General features: G+C 42.0%; 1 protein-coding gene across 1 annotated transcript; it reads right to left on the bottom strand.

Annotated features, from left to right (window-relative positions):
- Positions 1-14,970: 14,970 nt before the first annotated feature.
- On the bottom strand, positions 14,971-21,408 carry LOC131810495 (cytochrome P450 4A12A-like). Its single transcript, XM_059138510.1, has 4 exons — positions 21,315-21,408; positions 18,901-18,956; positions 18,680-18,756; positions 14,971-15,675 (listed from the first exon to the last, which is right to left on the bottom strand). Exons 1-4 carry the CDS (start codon positions 21,406-21,408, stop codon positions 15,507-15,509), a joined length of 396 nt encoding a protein of 131 aa, XP_058994493.1. The 3' UTR covers positions 14,971-15,506.
- Between the last annotated feature and the right edge of the window lie 204 nt (positions 21,409-21,612).

Here is a 21,612-nt window from a genome sequence, read left to right on the forward strand (position 1 = left end):
GGGCTCCCCTCTCCCTGCATCATGGATAGTATTTTTAAGTTCAGCCTGATTAGATCTCATTTCTGCCCTTAGAGGTTCTATATTGTCACTAATGTTTTTTCCAAGCCTATCATTTCAAGCCCATAATTGCTATCCTGAAGTCTGTCTCTAACATCTTGCTTATATCCATATCCATTAGTTCTGTGGCAAAGAATATTTTCTCTGGTTCTTTTCTTCATTGGGAGTTCCTCCTCCTAGTCATTCTGTTGAGGATGGTTGAGCAAATGGATAGAGTCCAAAATACCAACCATGACCCAAGCAAAATCAACTTGGAAAAAATCTGACAGGGTCAAAAGCTACCACAGATATGCCACCAAAGCTGAGATGATCCAAAACAATTTAAAAAAAAAGAATTTAAAAAAAAAAAAAAGAGGACAGGCAGGGAGAGAGTTTATGATCTTTCAGGGTAGACAAAGTAGGGTGATTTGCCTCTTCCTGATTTATTTTGGTCTCTGTGTTAGTAGACATTATATCCCCAAATTGCAAAGAAATCAGAACTTTTATATATGTCGAGATAAAATTGAATAGAGTGAAAAACAGACTAGTGTGAGGCATAAATCTATAAAACATGTAAAAAAAAATAAAAGTTAAGAAGCAACTTAAAAATACAGGCTGGGAAATAATCTATCTGAAAAGGTAACAGGGTGGGAAAAAAAAAGAAAAATGAAAGAATAAGAAAAGAAATGAAAATAGAAATGTAAATTTAAAATTTAAAATTTTAGCCTGAAGTATACACGAGTCATGAGGGAGCACCTGGAGCTCCCCATATTATTTTCCCCTGGTGCTGGAGTTTTACAGTCCTGTGGGAAATAAGCTTATCATTCACCTGTTCTTCCAGTCTGTCTTCTGGGGAAGGGACCTGCTGCTCAACTTCTCAGGGGTCTTTGCCTGGGTAAAGTTGCCACATCCCTTGTTTGGGGGATGGGCTTAATGCGAGCTGCTTGGCTGTTTGGCTCTTGTTCCCTGGTGTCTTTCCACTTCCCTTTAGAGGGTCAGAGCAAATATGGCCCTGGGGGAATCTCTGGCCCAGAGCTACAATGTTGTGTCCCTACGCTCCTCCCCCCACCCTGCTGCCTCAACAAATCCTCCAGGTCAAAATGTCTCCACTTCTGCAGTACTCAACTCCACAGACTCATGCAATTCCTGACTGCTGCACCTCTCATGGGGGAGTCATGGGGACCCGAGACTGTCTCTGTGCTTTGAGACTCTGTAACTGCTAGCAGCTATGGGTTAACTCAAGCACCCTCTTCCCCATGCTTGTTGCTGTCCCAGTGTCTTTTCCCAGACAACACCACCCTGAGAGCTGTCCCTCACATGGGCACAAGCTGTTTTATATCTCCCCTAGTATGTTAAACAGCCTGCACCTTCTAGCTCTTTTCAGGGTGGTCAGGCAGAGAGTGGTCTCTCTACTGGCTTGGTTCATGGTTTATGGTGACCAGAGCTGAGAGTCTCTTCTGGGCTGGCTGACTGTAACCAGTCTCCCAGCTCCACTGATAGGTTGGGCACTCTATCGGATCAGGCTCCCCCCTTCTTTCTGAGTCTCCAGAAATCCTGAGACCAAATTAATCCACCTAGAATTCTGCCCTTTTCAATCCCTGTGCCCTTTTCAGAAGGGGGTGGCCCTCACTAGAGCAGACTTTCCAGGGTCCAGTGTTATATCACTTTCCAACAGCCAACTTAATGAGGGCTCCCTCTTGCCTCCGTTTATCTTTGGATATTTTCCCTGAAGATTCAAGTTTCCACACCTTCTACCTTGCAAAAAGTAGTTGTTATTCTGCTTGTGGAAATACAGATGAATCTTCCTACATCTTAGCTTGAATTTGTGTGTGCTTGGAATGGTTTGATAGATAGCCAGCAAAATTTGAGGTACCAAATGAATCAAGGTCCCCTACTCTCCTGCCATCCTGCCCCCAGACAAACTAGATTTCAAATCAAAGAGGGTTAAAAGAGGTGAACGGGGCACTATATCATAATAATGGGTCTACCCAACAAGAAGATCTCATGATTGTAAATATTTATGCCCCCAATGTGGGAGCAGCCAAATATACAAATTGATTAATAATGAGCTTAAAGAAATGCATTGATAATAGAGCGATAAGAGTAGGGGACTTTAACACCCCACTCACCAATGGACAGATCATCTAATCAGAAAATCAACAAGGAAACAAGGGCTTTGAATGAACACTGGACTGGATGGACTTAGCAGTTATACTCAGGGATCTTTATCCTAAAGCAGTGGAATATACATTCTTTTTGAGCACACATGAAACATTCTCCATAATAGATGACATACTAGGTCACAAATCAGGCCTCAACCAGTACAGGAAGAGTGAGATCATATCATGCATATTTTCAGACCACAACATTATGAAACTTGAAGTCAACTGCAAGAAAAACGATGGAAGGACCACGAATACATGGAGGTTAGGGAAATGTATTTAACATGAACATGTAGAAATAAAGAATATACATGGGAGCAAGGGTGCCTGGGTGGCTTAATCAGTTAAGAGTCTGCCTTTGGCTCAGGTCATGATCCCGGGTCATTGAACCCCACAGGGGGCTCCCTGCTCAGTGGGAAGCCTGCTTCTATCTCTCCCCCTTCCCCTGCTTGTGTTCCCTCTCTCACTGTGTCTCTCTCAGTCAAATAAATTAATAAAACCTATATATATATATATATATATATATATATATATATATATATATATATACATACACACACACATGGAAGCAAATGAAAATGAAAACACTGCAGTCCAAAACTTTGGGGTGCAGCAAGAGGGAAGTAGGTAGCAATCTAGGCCTTCCTCAAGAAGCAAGTCTCAAATACACAATCTAATCTTACATCTAATGGAATTGGGGGGAAAAAACAGGAAATGAAGCATAAATGAGTAGAAGAAGGAAAATAATAAAGATTAGAACAGAAATAAATGATATAGAAATTTTAAAACACCAACATAGAACAGATCAAGGAAACTAGGAGCTGGTTCTTCAGTTTGTTTTATGGCATTCGTTATATATATACCAAAGGCTATATAGCCTTTGTTCCTTTTTAAAAGATTTTATTTATATGACAGAGAGAGTGAGAGACCACAAGCAGGAGGAGCAGTAGAGGGAGAGGGAGAAGGAGGATCCCCACCAGGGGTCCCAACATGGGGCTGGATCACAGCACCCTGGGATCATGACCTGAGCCGAAGGCAGATGCTTAACCATCTGAGACACCCAGGAGCCCCTAGGAGCTGGTTCTTTGAAAGAATTAACAAAATTGATAATCCCTGACCCAGATGTATGAATAAGAAGAGAAAGGACTGAAATAAATAAAATCACAAATGAAAGAAGAGTGATCACAACCAACACCACAGAAATACAAACAATTATAAGAGAAGATTATGAGCAACCATAGGCCAACATATTGGGCAATCTGTAGGAAATGGATAAATCCCTAGAAACATATAAACAACAAAACTGAAACAGGAAGAAATAGAAAATTTGAACGGACCCATAACCAGTAAAGAAATTGAATCAGTTAGTCATGATCTCTTGCTTTTCATTCATATTTTTATAAATTTGGGTCCTCTCTCTTTTCTTTTGGTTTAGTTTGGCCAATGGTTTATCGATCTTATTGGTTCTTTCAAAAAAAAAAAAAGCTTCTAGTTTCATTGATGCATTTTACTGTATCTCTAGTTTCTATCTCATTGATCTATGCTCTAATCTTGATTATTTCCCTTCTTGCGTGTGGGTCTGGCTTAATTTGTTGTTGATTCTCTGGTTCTTTATGGTGTAAAGAGAGCTGGTGTATCCTGGATTTTTCAATTTTTTTGAAGGAGGCTTGAATGGCTATGTACTTCCCCCTTAGGACCACCTTCCTATATCCCCTAGGTTTTTGACTGAAATGTCTTCATTCTCATTGGTTTCCATGAATTACTTAAGTTCTTCTTTGATTTCCTGGTAGATCCAAACATTCTTAATCAAGGAATCAAGGTGTTCTTTAGCTTCCAGGTGTTTGAATTCCTTCCAAACTGTTTCTTGTGTTTGAGTTCCAGTTTGAAAGCACTGTGGTCTGAGAATATGCAGGTTGAGTCCTGATTTGTGACCCAGTACATGGTCTATTCTGGAGAAGGTTCCATGTGCACTCAAGAAGAATGAGTATTCTGTTGTTTTAGGGTGGGATGTTCTGTATATATCTATGAGGTCCATCTGGTCCAATGTGTCATTCAAATGCTCTTGTTTCTTTGTTGATTTTCTGCTTGGATGATCTGTCTATTACTGAGAGTGGCATGGTAAGACCCCCTACTATTAATGTGTTCATATCCATATGACTCTATCTTGATTAACAGTTGTCTTATGTAGTTGGCTGCTCCTGTATTGGGGCCATAAATATTTACAATTATTAGATCTTCATGGTGGATAGACCCTTTAAGAATGATATAGCATCCTTCTTTATCTATGACTATGGTCTTTGGTTTAAAATCTAATTTACCTGGTATGGGAAATCACTATCCCAGCCTTCTTTTGAGGACTATTGGCATGAAAGATGCTTCTTCATCCCTTCACTTTCAGTCTGGATGCATCCTTAGGTTCAAAATGGGTCTTTTGTAGACAACATATGGATGTGTCCTGTCATTTTATCCAATCTGAAAACCCTGTGGCATTTTATGGGAGCATTTAGGCCATTCAGTTGAGAGCGATTATTGAGAGATACGTTTTTATTGACATCATGTTGCTTGTGAAGTCCTTGTTTCTATAGATTGTCTCTATAAATTTCTGTTCTATGACACCCTTGGGTTCTTTCTTCTTTTATAGAACCCCCCCCCCCTTAGTATTTCTTGTAATGCCAGCTTGGTGGTCACATACTCTTTTAAACCTTGCCAATCTTGGAAGCTCTTTAAGCTAAGATTCTCAACAAGATGCTAGCTAAAAGAATCCAGCAGTACATTAAAAACATTATCCACCATGACCAGGTGGGATTTATCCAAGGGAGGCAGGGGTGGTTCAACATTTGCAAATCAATCAATGTGATTAAAAAAATCAATAAGAGAAGAGAGAAAAAGCCACATGTTCTTCTCAATTGATGCAGAAAAAACATTTGACAAGACACAACATCTGTTCCTGATTAAAACAATTCAAAGTATAGGGAGAGAGGGAACATTCCTCAGCTTCATAAAATCTATGAAAAACCCATAGCGAATATCATCCTCAATGGGGAAAAGCTGACAGCCTTCTCTTTGAGATCAGGAATGTGACAAGGATGCCCACTCTTGCCACTCTTGCTCAACATAGTATTAGAAGTACTAGCAACAGCAATCAGACAACAAAGAGAAATAAAAGGTATTCAAATTGGCAAAGAAGAAGTCAAACTCTCTCTCTTCACAGATGACGTGATATTTTATATGAAAACCCAAAAGACTCTGTCCCCAAACTACTAGAACTCATACAACAATTCAGTAATGTGGCAGGATACAAAATCAATGTACAGAAATAAGTTGCTTTCTTATACACTAACAATGAAAACACAGAAAGGGAAATTAGAGAATCGATTCAATTTACTATAGCACCAAGAACCATAAGATACCTGGGAATAAACCTAACCAAAGAGGTAAAGGATCTGTACTCAAATAACTACAGAAGACTCATGAAAGGAATCAAAGACATGAAAAGATGGAAGACCATTCCACACTCATGGATCAGAAGAATAAACATTGTTAAAATGTCTATACTGCTTAAAGCAATCTATACTTTTAATGCCATTCCGATCAAAATTCCACCAGTGTTCTTCAAAGAGCTGGAGCAAACAATCCTAAAATTTGTATGGAATCAGAAGAGACCCCGAGTTGTTAAGGAAATGTTGAAAAAGAAAAATAAATCTGGCAGCATCACATTGCCTGATTTCAAACTGTGATCACCAAGACAGCATAGTACTGGCACAAAAACAGACACATAAACCAGTGGAACAGAGTAGAGAGCTCAGATATGGACCCTCAACTTTATGGTCAAATAATCTTCAACAAAGCAGGAAAAAATATACAGTGGAAAAAATCTCTTCAATAAATGGTGCTGGGGAAACTGGACAGCTATGTGTAGAATAATGAAACTCGACCATTCTTTTACACCATACACAAAGATCAACTCAAAATGGATTAAAGACCTTAACATGTGGCAGGAATCCATCAAAATCCTAGAGGAGAACATAGGCAGTAACCTCTTTAACATCAGCCACAGCAATTTCTTTCAAGATATGTCTCCAAAGGCAAAGGAAACAAAAGCAAAAATGAACTTTTGCGACTTCATCAAGATGGAAAGCTTCTGCACAGCAAAAGAAACAGTCAACAAAACAAAGAGGCAATTCACAGAATGGGAGAAGATATTCACAAATGACAGACAAAGGGCTGATATCCAAGATCTATAAAGAACTCCTCAAACTCAACACACAAAACAGATAATCACATCAAAAAATGGGCAGAAGACATGAACAGACACTTCTCCAAAGAAGTCATACAAATGGCTAACAGACACATGCAAAAATATTCATCATCACTAGCCATCAGGGAGGATCAAATCAAAACCACATTGAGATACCCACCTTACACCAGTTAGAATGTCCAAAATTAACAAGACAGGAAAGAACGTGTGTTGGAGAGGATGTGGAGAAAGGGGAACCCTCTTACATTGTTGGTGGGAATGCAAGTTGGGGCAGCCACTTTGAAAAAAAAGTGTGGAGATTCCTCAAGAAATTAAAAATAGAGCTTCCCTATGACCCTGCAATTGCACTACTGTGTATCTACCCCAAAGATACAGATGTAGTGAAAAGAAGGGCCATCTGTATCCCAATGTTCATAGCAGCAATGGCCACAGTCGCCAAACTGTGGAAAGAAGATGCCCTTCCACAGACGAATGGATAAAGGAGATATGGTCCATATATACTATGGAGTATTATGCCTCCATCAGAAAGGATGAATACCCAACTTTTATATCAACATGGACGGGACTGGAAGAGATTATGCTGAGTGAAATAAGTCAAGCAGAGAGAGTTAATTATCATATGGCTTCGCTTATTTGTGGAGCATAAGAAATAACATGGAGGACATGGGGAGATGGAGAGGAGAAGGGAGTTGAGGGAAATTGGAGGGGGAGATGAATCATGAGAGGCTATGGACTCTGAAAAACAATCTGAGGGTTTTGAAGGGGCGGGGGTTGGAAGGTTGGGTGAGGCTGGTGGTGGGTATTACGGAGGGCATGTATTGCATGGAGCACTGGGTGTGGCTCATAAAAAATGAATTCTGGTACACCAAAAAGAAACTTTAAAAAATTAAAAAAAAAAAAAAACTATTCACATGATCAACTGGGATTTATTCCTGGACTGTAGGGGTGGTTCAGAATCTGCAAATCAATTGGCATGTTACACCACATTAATAAAAGAAGGGATAAAAAACACATGACCCTCTCAACAGATGCAGAAAAAACATTTGACAAAATACAGCATCATTTCATGATACAAACTTTCAAGAAAGTAGGGATAGAAGGAACATGCCTCAGCATCATAAAGACCATATGTGAAAGACACACAACTAATATCATTCGCAATGTGGAATTCTCGCTTTTCCTCTAAGGACTTTTCCTCTAAGGACAAAACATGACAGGGATGTCTACCTTAACCACTGTTGTTCAACACAGTATTGGAAGTCCAAGCCTTGGCAATCAGAAAACAGAAAGAAATAAAAGACATCCAAATGAGCAAAGAAGAAATCAAACTTTGACTTTTGCAGATGACATTATACTGTATGTAGAAAACTGAAGAGTCCACCAAAAAATTGTGAGAACTGGTACATGAATTCAGTAAAGTCTCAGCATATAAAATCAATTTACAGAAATCTGCTGCATTTCTATACACCAATAATGAAGCCGCAGAAGGAGAAATCAAGATTCGATCTCATATGCAATTGCATTGAAAACCATAAGATACCTAGGAATAAACATTAAAAAGAGGGTAAAAGATCTGAAGCTGAAAACTACAGAACACTTATTTAAAAAAATTGAAGAAGACACAAAGAAATGAAAAGCAATCTCTATCAAAATACCACCAGAATTTTCCCCAAAGCTAGAAAAAACAATCCTAACATTTGTATGGAACCAGAAAATATCCCAAATAGCCAAATTAAAGTTGAAAAAATAAAGCAGAGGGAGACATCACAATTCCAGACTTCAAGCTATATTACAAAGCTATCATCATCAAGACGCTATGGTACTGGCACAAAAATAGACACAGAGATCAGTGGAACAGAAGAGAGAACCCACAAGAATGTGGCCAACTAATCAACAAAGTAGGAAAGACTGTCCATGGGGAAAAGACAGTCTCTTCAACAAATGATGTTGGGAAAACTGGACAGTGACATGCAAAATGAAACTAGACTAATTTCCTACACCATACGCAAAAGGAAACTCAAAATGGATGAAACACTTAAAGTAAGACAAGAAACCATCACTTTGCTAGAAGAGAAAACAGGCAGCAACCTTTTTGACCTCAGCCACAGCAACTTCTTCCTAGACACATCTCCAGATGCAAGGGAAAGAAAAGCGAAAAATCTACCTATTGGACCTCATCAAGATAAATCCTCTGCACAAAGAACACAATAAACAAAACTAAAAGGCCATCAATGGAATAAGAGAAGATATTTGCCACTGTCTTATCAGATAAAGGGCTACTATCCAAAATCTATAAAGAACTTATCAAACTACACACCCAAACAGCAAAAAATACAGTTGAGAAATGGACAGAGGACATGAGCAGATATTTCTCCAAAGAAGACACACAAATGGCCAACAGACACATAAAAACGTGCTCAACATCACTCATCATCAGGGAAGCACAAATCAAAACCACAATGAGATACCAGCTCACACCAGTCAGAATGGCTAAAAGGACGGAACATATTGCATGGAGCACTGGGTGTGATGCATAAACAATGAACCTTGGAACACTGAACAAATAAAGTTTTATTTTGTTTTTTAAAAGATTTTATTTATTTATTTGACAGAGAGCGAGTGAGAGAGTGCACAAGAGAGGGAACAAAAGCATGGGGAGTGGGAGAGTGAGAAGCAGGCTTCCCACTGAGCAGGGAGCCCGATGTGGGGCTGGATCCCAGGACCCTGGGATTATGACCAGAGCTGAAGGCAGACGCTTAAGGACTGAGTCACCCAGGTGCCCTTCCTTTTTTTTTTTCTTTTAATTTTATTTATTCTGAACAAATAAAGTTTTAAAAGAAAAAAAGGATGGCTAAGAAACAACTGAGGAAACAACAGATGTTGGTGAGACTGTGGAAAGAGGGGAATCCTCTTGCACTGTTGGTGGGAATACAAGCTGGCGCAACCACTGTGGAAAACAGTGTGAGGTTCCACAGAAAGGTAAAAATATAGCCACCCTACAACCCAGCAATTGCACTATCCAGCATTTACCCAAGGAAACAAAAATAGTGTTGGGAAGGAGCACATGTACCTCAAAGTTTATATAAGCAATGTACAAAATAGCCAAAATGTGGAAAGATACCAAATGTCCATCAACAGATGAATGGATAAAGAAGTGGTATGTGTGTGTGTGTGTATATGTATGTATGTGTGTGTATATATATATATATATTACTCAGCCATACAAAAGAATGAAGTCTTGCCATTTGCAAGGATGTGGATGGAAGGAACTGGAGGGTATTATGTTAAGCAAATAAGTCAGTTAAAAGATAAATACCATACGATTTCACTTGTAGATGGAATTCAAGAAACAATACAGATGAATATAGGGGATGGGAAGGAAGAATAAAATGAAATAAAAACAGAGAGGGGGGCAAACCATAAGAAACTCGAAACTACAGGAAACTGAGGGTTGTTGGAGGGGAGGGGAGTGGGGGGAAGGGGTAAATGGGTGATGGGCATTAAGGAGGATACCTGGTGTGATGAGGACTGAGTGTTCTATGTAAGCGATAAAGCACTAAATTCTACTCCTAAAAACAATATACACTATGTGTTAACTAACTTGAATTTAAACTAACTAAATACATACGTGTGTGTGTGTGTGTGTGTGTGTGTGTGTGTGTGTGTGTATACATAAAATAATCCCATAGTCCTCGTGGCAAAAGTAAGGCACAAAGAGCTTAGCTACCCTGGCTACCCTGGCCAGGGTGACACTCCTGGTAAGAGGTGAAGCCAGCATCCACCCCAGGCAGTGTGGCTCCAGAGACGTTGCTGTGAACCATTTGCTGAAAACCATCTTCCAGCCCACATGTGGTGGTAGCTGCCAAACTTTGCAGGGGACATTTCATGTTTCTTCTATTTGATCCAGTATTTCCTGGGAGCAGGACTGTATTTCAGGCATCAACCCCACATATTGGCAGAGCAATTTTTGTGAGCAAGTGTAGAGCACACCACCTGGCTTGACGTAGCAGTCATTGAGAAAGATGCTCATGGAGAATTATTTAGGATATGAGTAGAGCTTAGAGGGAAGTAAGGAAAGCAGAATGCAGAACTGTCTGTCAAGTATGAGCTCAAGTCTTAGTCAGTTGTGCGGGCACAGTCAACGTTTCTTACCCAGTCAATATCTTTCTCATTCATCTGGTATCCAGACACCCCAACCAAGGAGTCTTTGAAGGTTGCAGAGAAGCAACCTGAGTCCTGAGGTTTCTAAAGTCTGGGAGAGGGCTGTGTCTATTGATGATGCCCAGTGCATTCTTACTGCATTCTTACAAATGAATGAAGGAGGAAATCAGGATCATATTAGACCCATTAGGTCACTGTCTTAAAAAGACTAGGTTCACTTTGGGTTGCCACATTTTAAAGGGAAATGAGTGTTTTTATTCCTAGAGGCTTCCTGGTTCTGTTAACAGGCCACAGGAAGGCAGACGAGTGGGTGCAGTCGGTCCCCAAGGTGACAGCTTGAAGGGATTACTCCTGTGGGTAGAGAGCACCAGGCATTCCTGTTTCTGGGACTGATAACACTGGGTTGGATGCTGGTGCAATGTATCATGCCTTGTTGACTTGTACTCCCCTATAAAGACTGCATATCCCAGCCAATGATTTCAATCCTGAATATTTGCTTTCTTTTCCCATCCAAGTGAAGACACAGAACTCTCATGTTTATTCTTGGCTGAGGACATTGTGCAGCAGGATTTTCTACCTGGAATGATCTGTAAGTTATTCTGAGGAAGTGAGGGTTCCTGACCCAGTACTCTGCTTGGTGTTGGCATGTAGTAAAGCTTTCAAAATATTTTCTCAATATTTGCATAGGATTTCCAAAGCACAGACATAACCACTGTACATTTTATTAACCTTAATTTACAGACAAGAAAACTAAGACCCAGGGACTTAATTGACTTTGTAAAGGTCACAAAGGAAGTAAATGTCGCAGGTGTGACCATGACCTCAAATTTGTACTCCAGTTTTCCTAGTGCTGGACTACCGTTTATTATGCATAATGATTACTCTGTGTTGACATGATGCTGATGCTTTCATATATTTTTACCTAAATTTTCTACCTAAACACACCCTATCTTAGAGCACACACCACCCTCTGATCTCCAATCTCGTCTCAGGCTACAATCCCACCAGGTGGCAGCTCCTGGAAGACACCATTACTTTTTCCTGCCCAGAGCTTTTGTGCTTGCTGTTTGCTCTACTGGGAATCTTGTCCCTTGCTCTGTCAGGGGCTTGTCATCCTCCAGGTTTCCCCCATGAATGTCCTCTCTAACCAGGGGCCATCTCCAATCTTCCTCTCTAAGTAGATACTCCCTGTTAGACTCTCTCATAGCAGCATGTCTGCTTCCTTCTTGGCACTTACTACTGGGTGTATTCACACTCCTTAATTGTTTAGTTGAGTCTAATTGGTCTGTCCATGGAATGAAAGTGTAAGACGCAGTACATCTCATACCCTGAGACCTTAAGATAGTTCCCTGCACATAGTAGGGGCTCAGAAAAGTGTATCAAATGACATAATAGGGGCAGAATTCAGCAGATTTCTGCATTGCACAGCTCTCATGAAGACAGCTTTAATGAGAAATCTCTTTCTTGGAGCAGCATAGCTAGAAGGCTGATGACAGGAACCAGATGGAAGCAAGTTGGCCAGCTTGGGGTTGTTGAGCTCACTCAGGTATAGCAGTTGGATGGCTTGAACTTATAGTGATCTCTCTGGGGCCGGAGAGGAGACTGCCCCCAAAGATGTACAGGGGGATGCAGGACGAGGGAACAATGCTCCCATGGTCTGTCTGGGCAGCCCCCTGCCTTCTTTGCCCAGGGATATAGGGTCTGACTAGTGACAGTGGTCTCTGAGGGACCTCCTGTTCTGTCATATTTCTGATATAGTGGACAGAGAGCCTGGACAAAATTATATCCTGAGCCCACCAATTCCCCTATGCCCATGCACTTTGTTTTGGACAGTCCCTTGGATTCCTGAACATCTATAAGCCTGACTTCCCTAAGGATTGTTTTTTGTTTTTTGCTTTTTTTTTTTTTTTTTTTTTTTTTTACAACTGGCAGGGTCAGCATTGGTGGGAGAGGGTGGGACTTCCTGCAAGTCAAGGGCTCAGGCACCATGTGGAGAGGAGTCGTGGGGCCTGCATCAAAGGGGAACTAAGGTCCATGCATGTTCTATTTATCCAGAAGCCTCCTCTGGGAATTTCTCAGTCTGTGCATGACCTGATCATCTTTCTCTTATAGGTCCCATGATCCCAGATGTGTTTACTTTCTTCTGCCAGTGGATTGGTGAGTTGGCACCTACCTTCCCTGCCCTTCCTATCCCTGTCTTTTGGTGCTGGATGACCATGACCCTTCCATGCCCTTCCCTTCCCTGCTGTGGCCTCGCTCAGTCAGGCATCCCATCAAATGGACAACCTAGCCTTCTAGTCCCCTTTCTTAGTTAAGCTGCTCAGTGTTAAGACAGGGAGAGCACAAGAAAGCTACTGGCTGGAAAGCAAGTGAGGATCAGATACATTATCCTTCTGGATTTGTCGTTTTCTTTCCAGACAGGCATCTATCTATTCTACTGGTTTCATTTTTCTAGTAAGACTCTGACCAAGACAAATTTTGGTACCAAGAATGACTCTAGAGAAACAGAATCTTAACAGGTTTTCTGACTTGGTTCTGGGTTTCATGAATTGGTTCTCTACTAGGATTATTTGGAAAGGGACTGGTGACTCTAATACCAATGGTAAAGAGCACACCAGTAGCCCAAGGCCTGATGTTGCAATACACAAGACTTCACCACTGGATGTTGCTAATCAAAGTCTTGCAAAAGGCAAGGTTCTGGTGATCAAGTATTGGATGCCTTAAAACATGTTAGTCAAACTAAGAAGCACAAGAAGATTGACTAGATGTCCATGTTGTACTGAAGATGTGGGAAAAGGAAAAAACAATGTGGAGGCTTCAAGTTCTCGGACCTAAATAAATCAATAACCTGAAAGCTTCTATGTCTGCACTGAAGATCACTCTGACCTGTAGCAACATGCTTTAACCAGGACCCAGATTCTGAAACTAAACCCAGGTGTCATCCTGCCTGTGCCTGAATTGTCAGCAAACTGAATTCCATATCTTGCAGCATGTCAACTGTTACAGTTAGAAAACTGGGAAATGGGACTCTGACAACTGGAAATAGGACATATGGGAAGAGCCTCATGAGCTGGAGACATCAACCCCCATATTTTACTGAGTCTTCTTTGCCAATTGGGGAGGATATCCATTCCAGCTAGGCATTCCAGAACCAGAGAAATAACCTCAGGATAGGTTTGGGTATACAGCACCAGCTAGCTGGCAATAACTTGCAGGGTGGAAGGAAGGCTCTCCAGGGGGTTGTATTTGCTTTAAATCAATGGCCACTACATGGGGCTGTTTCTCCCATAAACAGGACTCACCCATCCAGTACTCAAGGGATAGAAATAGGAGCAGAACCACTCATTTTTACCCCTAGTGATCTGATTAGCAAAATAAGGAGTACTTATCCATGTAACTTTGTGCTGTGTTGTCCTAGTGGTCTTATATCTGAAAGTAAGAGTGCTTCCACCAGGAGACACAAGAATGACTGCATGAAGCTAACTCCTGGACATTTTGGGCTCCTCACGGGTCTAACTCAGAAGCAGTGACTGTACTGGATCTATCCTGATTACCAAGGAGGGAAATTGCCAGTTTCCTTACCATGAAGGTAAGAAAAAATATGCTTGGGATGGAGGAAATACATAGGCATCTCATAGAACTACCTTGCGCTATCATAAGAGTAAATGGGAAAATGCCACAGCCCAGTTCAGGCAAGACTAGTAATGGCCCAGACCCTTTAAGAGTGAGGGTCTGGGTCATGGCACCAGGCAAAAAAACACAACCGGCTGAGGGACTTTCAGCAAAGGGCTGAACGGGCAAAGAAAATAACCGAATGAGTAGTGGAAGAAGGCTGTTATAAATGAGAAGGATGGCCATATCCTAGGTTATAGAAATAAAGAGGGTAATTATTTCTAGCATTTTCCTGCTTTGTTATGAATATGATTATGTGCACATGGGTGTCAGATTTTTTTCTTTCTTGTCTTATATCCTGCACAGAAACCAGATATGTGGTACTAATATTTAACTTTGTATCATAGCATGTAGGTCACAGGATTTCAGGGAGAAGAGAGAATACCCTCCAATGACTTCGCTTTGTGCTTGGGGAAAAGGATCAACACACATTCAATCATATGAAGGTTAGTTGGTGGAAGTGTGACTTTATTATACTTAAATTGCAGATAAAGTGTGGTTTAATGGAATGTGTGAATGATAAGAGGACACATGGTAGACTGTGATGACTAGCTTTATGTGTCAGCTTGGATTGGCTGGAGTCCCCATTATTCAATTAAAAATAAGTCTAGGTGTTGCACTAAAAATTTCATGGGTACTGTTAACATCTGTAACCAATTGCATTTAAGAACAGGATATTTCCTTGATAAACGGGGAGGCCTAATCCCCTCACTGAATAGCCTTAAGAGCAGACGTTTAGAAGGTAGAAAATGCAAGAGAAGAGATTCTCCCTTAGAGGTTCTGTAACACCTTTGTTGTGCCAGGGAGACCCATTCCCTATTTCTGATCAGCTAAGCTACAGGATCATCAACTTGTGCTCTTTTAAGGAGCCAAGTCTGTGTAATGTGGTTAAGCAGCAAGGAACACAAAGCAGATAGAAAGGAACAGCAACGGGGAGAGGGCAGACAGCCTGGGGGACAGGCCTCTGTTCATGACTTACATGGATAGTCAGAGCTACAGCTGGGTAGGAGAAAGGTAACAGGCAAGCAGGTGAGAATCTTGGGAAAGGGTGAGATGGAGAAGGACAGACATCTGATGCACAAGGGGAGGAGAACAGGAGGCTGGCAGTGGGCAGAGTGAGAGCAGGAAGTAAGCAGAAGAGAGCAGACAGGAGAGACTGACAGGAAGACATGATGGCAGGCAGGAGGCTCTCAGGGCTCATTTTGTCCCCACAAGGGTTAGAGGAGCTTCCTGAGATGCAGGTGGATCCCATTCTTGGACATCAACATAATTCTTGGAGTGGGAACAGGGACCTTAAAAGGATGTGGTGCCAGCTCAAAGCGGAGCAGGGTCAGGGCCACTGCCACCTTCATCTCGTTCATGGCAAAAGTCTTCCCGATACAGTTCCTGGGTCAGGGAGGGAAAAGGAAATGAGAAGTGGCCTCAAACCCCCTGGTGGGAATAGCACATACAGGGCCCTCTTGCACGGACCCAGCCCAGTTCCCTTCCATCAAGACACACACACATCGCTACACCTACCCCACCTTGCTTATTTCACACTCTCCCCTTGACCTTTGACAAAGCCTACACTCTTCCAGGATTAGCTCCTACTCCTATCTGTGCTCTTAGTAGGCCTGAAATTCTGTTACAAGAAGGTCAGCACCTTGAGCCTCAGGACCAAGTCAAGGGATCACTAACATAGTTTATTATTAAGTTGTTCGCTCTCTGCAAAGCCAGTTCTGGTTTCACAATGGGGAGAGCAGGACAGGGCACCATAGGGGGTGGGCTGGGTCATCCTTTAGGCCCTAACCATCTGGGGCACACAGGGGTCCAGATTCTCAGAGTAAGGACAAGACAGAGCTGGGTAAGGAGATCATAATGGCACAGAGAAGCTTCTGCAGAGGCAGAGCCTTAGTGACGCTCAACCTGCTACACCATCTGCTTGCCAGGTTGGGTCCAGACTCCTGCCTCCCCCTCAGCCCCTCAGTCAACCAGCTGCTGTAGTCTTCCAATTCTACTGCAGAAATGTCTCTGCTGCCATCCTTCTACCTCCTCACCCAGACTTTTCTGTCTCCTGCCTCCATTCCCGCTCCTGAAGCCCCAGCCAAGCTCAGAGCCTCCCTCACCCTTCATCACAGGTACAACATGTCCACATGCCTCAGCTGACATCAAAGTCCTCTCTGGGCTGTTGGCTCACTCACTTGTCACCTGCTCAACTCCTCCTCCTCCCAGCTCAGCTCCTGCTGAGGAGATACCAGAGAATGCCCTCCCTCCTCCTCTGCCTGCCACATGCTCAAGGCTAAGGGCAATGCCAGGCTGTTTTCACCCCCACCTCTGCCCACTTTGCCTCTTCATTCCTGGACCCTGACATCACCCTAATAGTTTAATCAAGGACATATCACTTTCTAGAATAGGACATTGCCAGGAATATGGAACTTCCTACAGAGGGTCAATTAGTAATGAGTGAATGAAGATAAGAAAGAAAGAAAGAAAGAAAGAAAGAAAGAAAGAAAGAAAGAAAGAAAGAAAGAAAGAAAGGAAAGAAAGAAAGAAAGAAAGAAAGAAAGAAAGAAAGAAAGAAAGAAAGAAAGAAATGATAGATAGATAGATAGATAGATAGATGTCTCTTTTGAGTGGTGGCATATATTTCTTGACTGTGAACTCCTGGAAGCAAGAGCAGTATGCCATCTCATAGCAGAGGACTTGGCACACAGAGACAGGTTTAATAGGCAGTCTTATAATTGAATGATGTCTATTGAACTGAAAAAAAAACCGTGAATGGAATAAAATATGAGTAATCATTAGTTCTGAGCTAGGAACTGAGCTGTGTATCCTTTTCCTGTCTCTACTGGCAGTCAGTTGACTTGTACCAATGTCTAGAGGAAGGTCTCAATCCCATCGAGAAACAAATCCTGGAGCCAGTATCTGGAAGCACAATTTGCTTAAAGATGTTGTGTGAAAGTGGACTGGAGGATATTATGCTGAGTGAAATAAGTCAAGCAGAGAGAAAGCCAATTATCACATGGCGTCACTTACTTGCAGAACATAAGGAATAACATGGAGGACAGTAGGAGAAGGAGAGGAAAAGTGAATTGGGGGAAATTGGAGGGGGATACAAACCATGAGAGACTGTGGACTCCGAGAAACAAACTGCAGGTTTTAGAGGGGAGAGGGATGCAGGGATGGCTGAGCCTTTTGGTGGATATTAAGGAGAGCACATATTGCATTGAGCACTGGATGTTGTACATAAGCCATGAATCATGGAGCACTGGGTCAAAAACTAATGATGTATTTTATGGTTACTAACATAACACAATAAAAAAATTGTTTTTAAAAAGAAAGTGGATTCATTTTGTATGTGAGGGATTGACAGATTCCTGTACTTGGAAAAAAACAGTTTTCTAGTAACTACTTACAGAGTTTCCTGCAGTTACTATTTATAGAACACTTTCAGCAGCACTGGAAGATTTCATAGCAGCCACTCTGGACAATAGTCTTCCCACTGAACAGCCACTTCCGTGTGCTTTACATTTTACAGACCAGGTAATGTTTAAATGCCAATACAAAAAAGTGTCACATACAAAATAGTAGGTTTTCTTCAAAGGAGTTGATTGTCCTCAATTTTATGCTGCTTGCCAATGTTCACTACGTATACTGTGGAATATGATATGCCAGTCCCATTCAAATAAAGAATTTTGCCAACTGGAAAAGTTGTCAATGGTTATAAGAATATTAATGGGTAGTAAACATTTTGTTGAATGAGATTGAAAAAATAAAGAAGACAGCCATTGGTGTGAGACTTTGTTCAAACCATTTCTGTACACAACTGGAATGCTTATAAGAACCCAAAGGAAGTCCAAACACAGGCAAACATCACTGATACTATGAGTGTAGATAATGAATTAGGTACAAAAGACAGTGGCCTGGATTAGTGGTAATTGAAAAAGAAACATCTGAAATATTTTAAAGGCATCCTCCTAAAGTGAGAAAAATACTAGAATATACTGAACTTTGGAAAATTGTCACACTAAACTGTGGTTAACCATTGGGTAGAGCAACGGGTCCAAGTCTTCATGGCAAGCGATGATTGCCACCTTCTTTTTTTTTTTTTTTTTTTTTTTTTTATTTATTTTTTTTTTTATTTATTTTTTATTTTTTATAAACATATATTTTTTATATACATATATTTTTATCCCCAGGTCTGTGAATCACCAGGTTTACACACTTCACAGCACTCACCAAATCACATGCCACCTTCTTTTTGAACGCAGAGACACACACCTCTTTCCCTACACACAATAATACAACGCTAGTAACTGCAGACACTACAGATGAACAAAGAAAGTCACAAACATCAGGTATTCACTCAATTCACCCAAGTGATACCCCCACCCAAGTACAAGTGCTTCACCTTGATCCTCCTGAGAAGGGCAGGAAAGCATGGCTGTGTTGAGAGGAACCCGGTGCAAACCAGGAAGGGTCAAACACCTACAGAAGGAGCACTAGGGTAAGGACAGGTGTAGTCAAGCTCTTCCTTCCAATCATCCAAGGGACAGCACAACCAAAGCTGGGACAGGAAAAGGGGTTGTTCAGCAGCAATCATCCCATCCTTTCCTCCCAAGGCCATCACACCTCTGCGTTTGGCCATATCTTTGGGTTGTGGTGAAGGGCATAAAAGGAGAGCAAGACTAAGAATCCAGTTGGGCAGAAGAAAGAAGACAGATCATACCTGCCTGTGGGGCCCAGGTTTACCCACACACAGTTTGGCAGCCACAGTGAGAGCCACTTCTCCTCACTATGAATGGAATGATGGTGTTGCAGGAGAGGTGGGGCAGACATTGCCCAGCAGTTGTGCACATGTGCATAGATTAGTAGATTAACCATGACCAATCTGAAAAGCAGGGAAGAACTGGAGGCTTACTTTTTGAAGCATCTTAAGGGAAAACTCACATTTATCAAGTACCATCCATGAACCCTCAGGGAATATGCATGGGCTCCTCCATCCTCACAACAACCCTCCAATGAAGGCTCACATCTCCATTGTTCCATGAGATACATGAGGCTCAGAGAAGCTGAGCCACTTGCCTCTGACCACCCAGCTAGGATGTGATAGGGTTGGGATTCAGAGCAGAGAGGAGCCATAAGGCATCCTCTATCCATAGCAGGGATCTCAGATCTGGTCATTAGCTACTCTCTGCAATCAACCTGAGGGCTCGCCTGGAGACTGGACCATCTTAGCTATGATGATGAATTCTCTAATCTCTCTCATTAGCATAGAGCATATAAGGAAAAACCTCATCTCCCCCTGCCCCATCTGATTGTCTCTCATATCTCAGGGAATGAGAATATTAGCGCAAAACCCAAAGCCACATTCAGAGGCTGTCAGGTCTTTATTTCTTGGATTACTAACTCTGTGGGAAGCACACCATATACCTCATCTGAACAACAAAGGAAATCTTGATTTTTCTTGAGGGGCAAATGAGTCTGAAAGACATGCACAAACTGCTCCAGAACATGTCCATCACTGGGGCCACCCTTCTCCTTAGATCCAGTACAGGGACTGCATCGTGGGAGACTCTTACCACGAAGCTGTGTTACCTCATCCTCTAGGATCCCTCAAACCTGTGCAGCAGGGCCCCCGGAGGATCCTGTTTTAGCACAGCTGTATGCCTCCTTTCTGACTGCTTGTTCACCAAGCTAGTCGGCTTCCAGAAACTCCTGCTCCTGCATTGTGTCAGTAGTTCCTCTGGAGACCCCAAGGAGCTAGATGGTATTCTGCCTGGCTTGTCCTCTCACTGGATCACTCTGACACCCACTGGTATGTCAGCTTTCCAGACAACCACTTGGGACAGCCATCTCTCCCTAAGCAGGTCTGGCCAGGACCAGCTGAGACTCTGGTAGAGGCAGTGGTGCCCATAGTGGCAGTGGCAGTAACTCTGTAGGCTGATACTCAGTGTCTACTGGCTTTCAGGCTGTGGCCGCTCACACAGGCAGCATTCCATGACAGCCGTTTCACCTGGCTCCTCCTGGGAACTTGGGTCACAAAATATGTCCCCAAAGCGAGATACCAGGACAATGGACAGAAAATAAAGGGTCAGCACAGGCAATGAATTGTCAGGGTGCTGTGGGCTATGCTGGCCTGTGGTCTCCCTGAGACAGAAGGGAGGTTCAACATTATTTTGAAATTATTATCATTCCAGGTGAGGGTCTAGCTTGGCAGAGCCTGTTTTACCTTATAAGGATATTACTTATGTGATGCTCAAAATTATTATTTTTGAATTGCTCCCAATCAAACAAGTGTGAGGGATGACTGAAGGCATTTAACAGACTATTGAGAATTGTGATCTATTTAACTTGATATTATGCCAAGTATACTTTTATCAGATGACTTATGTACTCTTGAATTCAACTCTTTTGAGTGGTACATTTACATGAAGAAAAGAAGATGGAGACGATCTCGAAATTGTTAAACTAAGTGTATTTTAAAGATTTTATTTATTATTTGACAGACAGAGATCACAAGTGGGCAGAGAGGCAGGCAGAGAGAGAGGAGGAAGCAGGTTCCCTGCTGAAAAAAGACCCCTCCGACCCCCGACCTCATGCAGGCCTTGATCCCAGTATGCTGGGATCATGACCCGAGCCAAAGGCAGAGGCTTTAAACCACTGAGCCACCCAGGTGCCCCAAACTAAGTGAATTTTAAATTAATTCAAAACTGCCTATGATCTGGAGATCTTTTTATGGAATTTATATTTTTTTGCTATTCTCTGTTGTGATTGGAAACACCACAAAACGTGAAGCTCTACATCTGTCCCAACTTCTCCTTTCTTTTAGGTCAAGGCCTAGAAGATCCTAACCTCTCCCTCTTCTAGGAATGGGGTGGAGGGAGGCAGGGGGTGGTATAAAGAGTCCTCCCCATCTTTCCACTCTGGAATCCCTGTTCCCTTATCTGGTCATATCATAATTCTCTGCTTTTTCATAGCAAAGCTTTTTTGAGTTGACAATATTTTCTCCATAGTTAAAAATCATCGGCATGATTTTACCTTACCAGCCCACTTCATTTTGGCTTCTATATCTGTCACTTCAACAACTCTTTCTATGATTATATCTGACTTCCATGTCACTAATTCCAAGAGACACATTTCAGCGTTAACCTCTGTTGTCTCAGGAGCACTTGACATCCATCATTCAACGTGTTTCAACAGTGTCTCCTTATATCCCACAATACCTGGTATTCCTCGTGTTCCTCCAATGTCTCTGTTTGCTCCTTTTCCTCATCTAGAAGCTCACACTTCTTGGCAAAAATTTTTTTTTAAATATTGGAATCACTTAAGGTAACAGACCAA

The sequence above is a fragment of the Mustela lutreola genome, chromosome 10 (assembly GCF_030435805.1).
Source record: "Mustela lutreola isolate mMusLut2 chromosome 10, mMusLut2.pri, whole genome shotgun sequence".
Lineage (NCBI taxonomy): Eukaryota > Metazoa > Chordata > Mammalia > Carnivora > Mustelidae > Mustela > Mustela lutreola.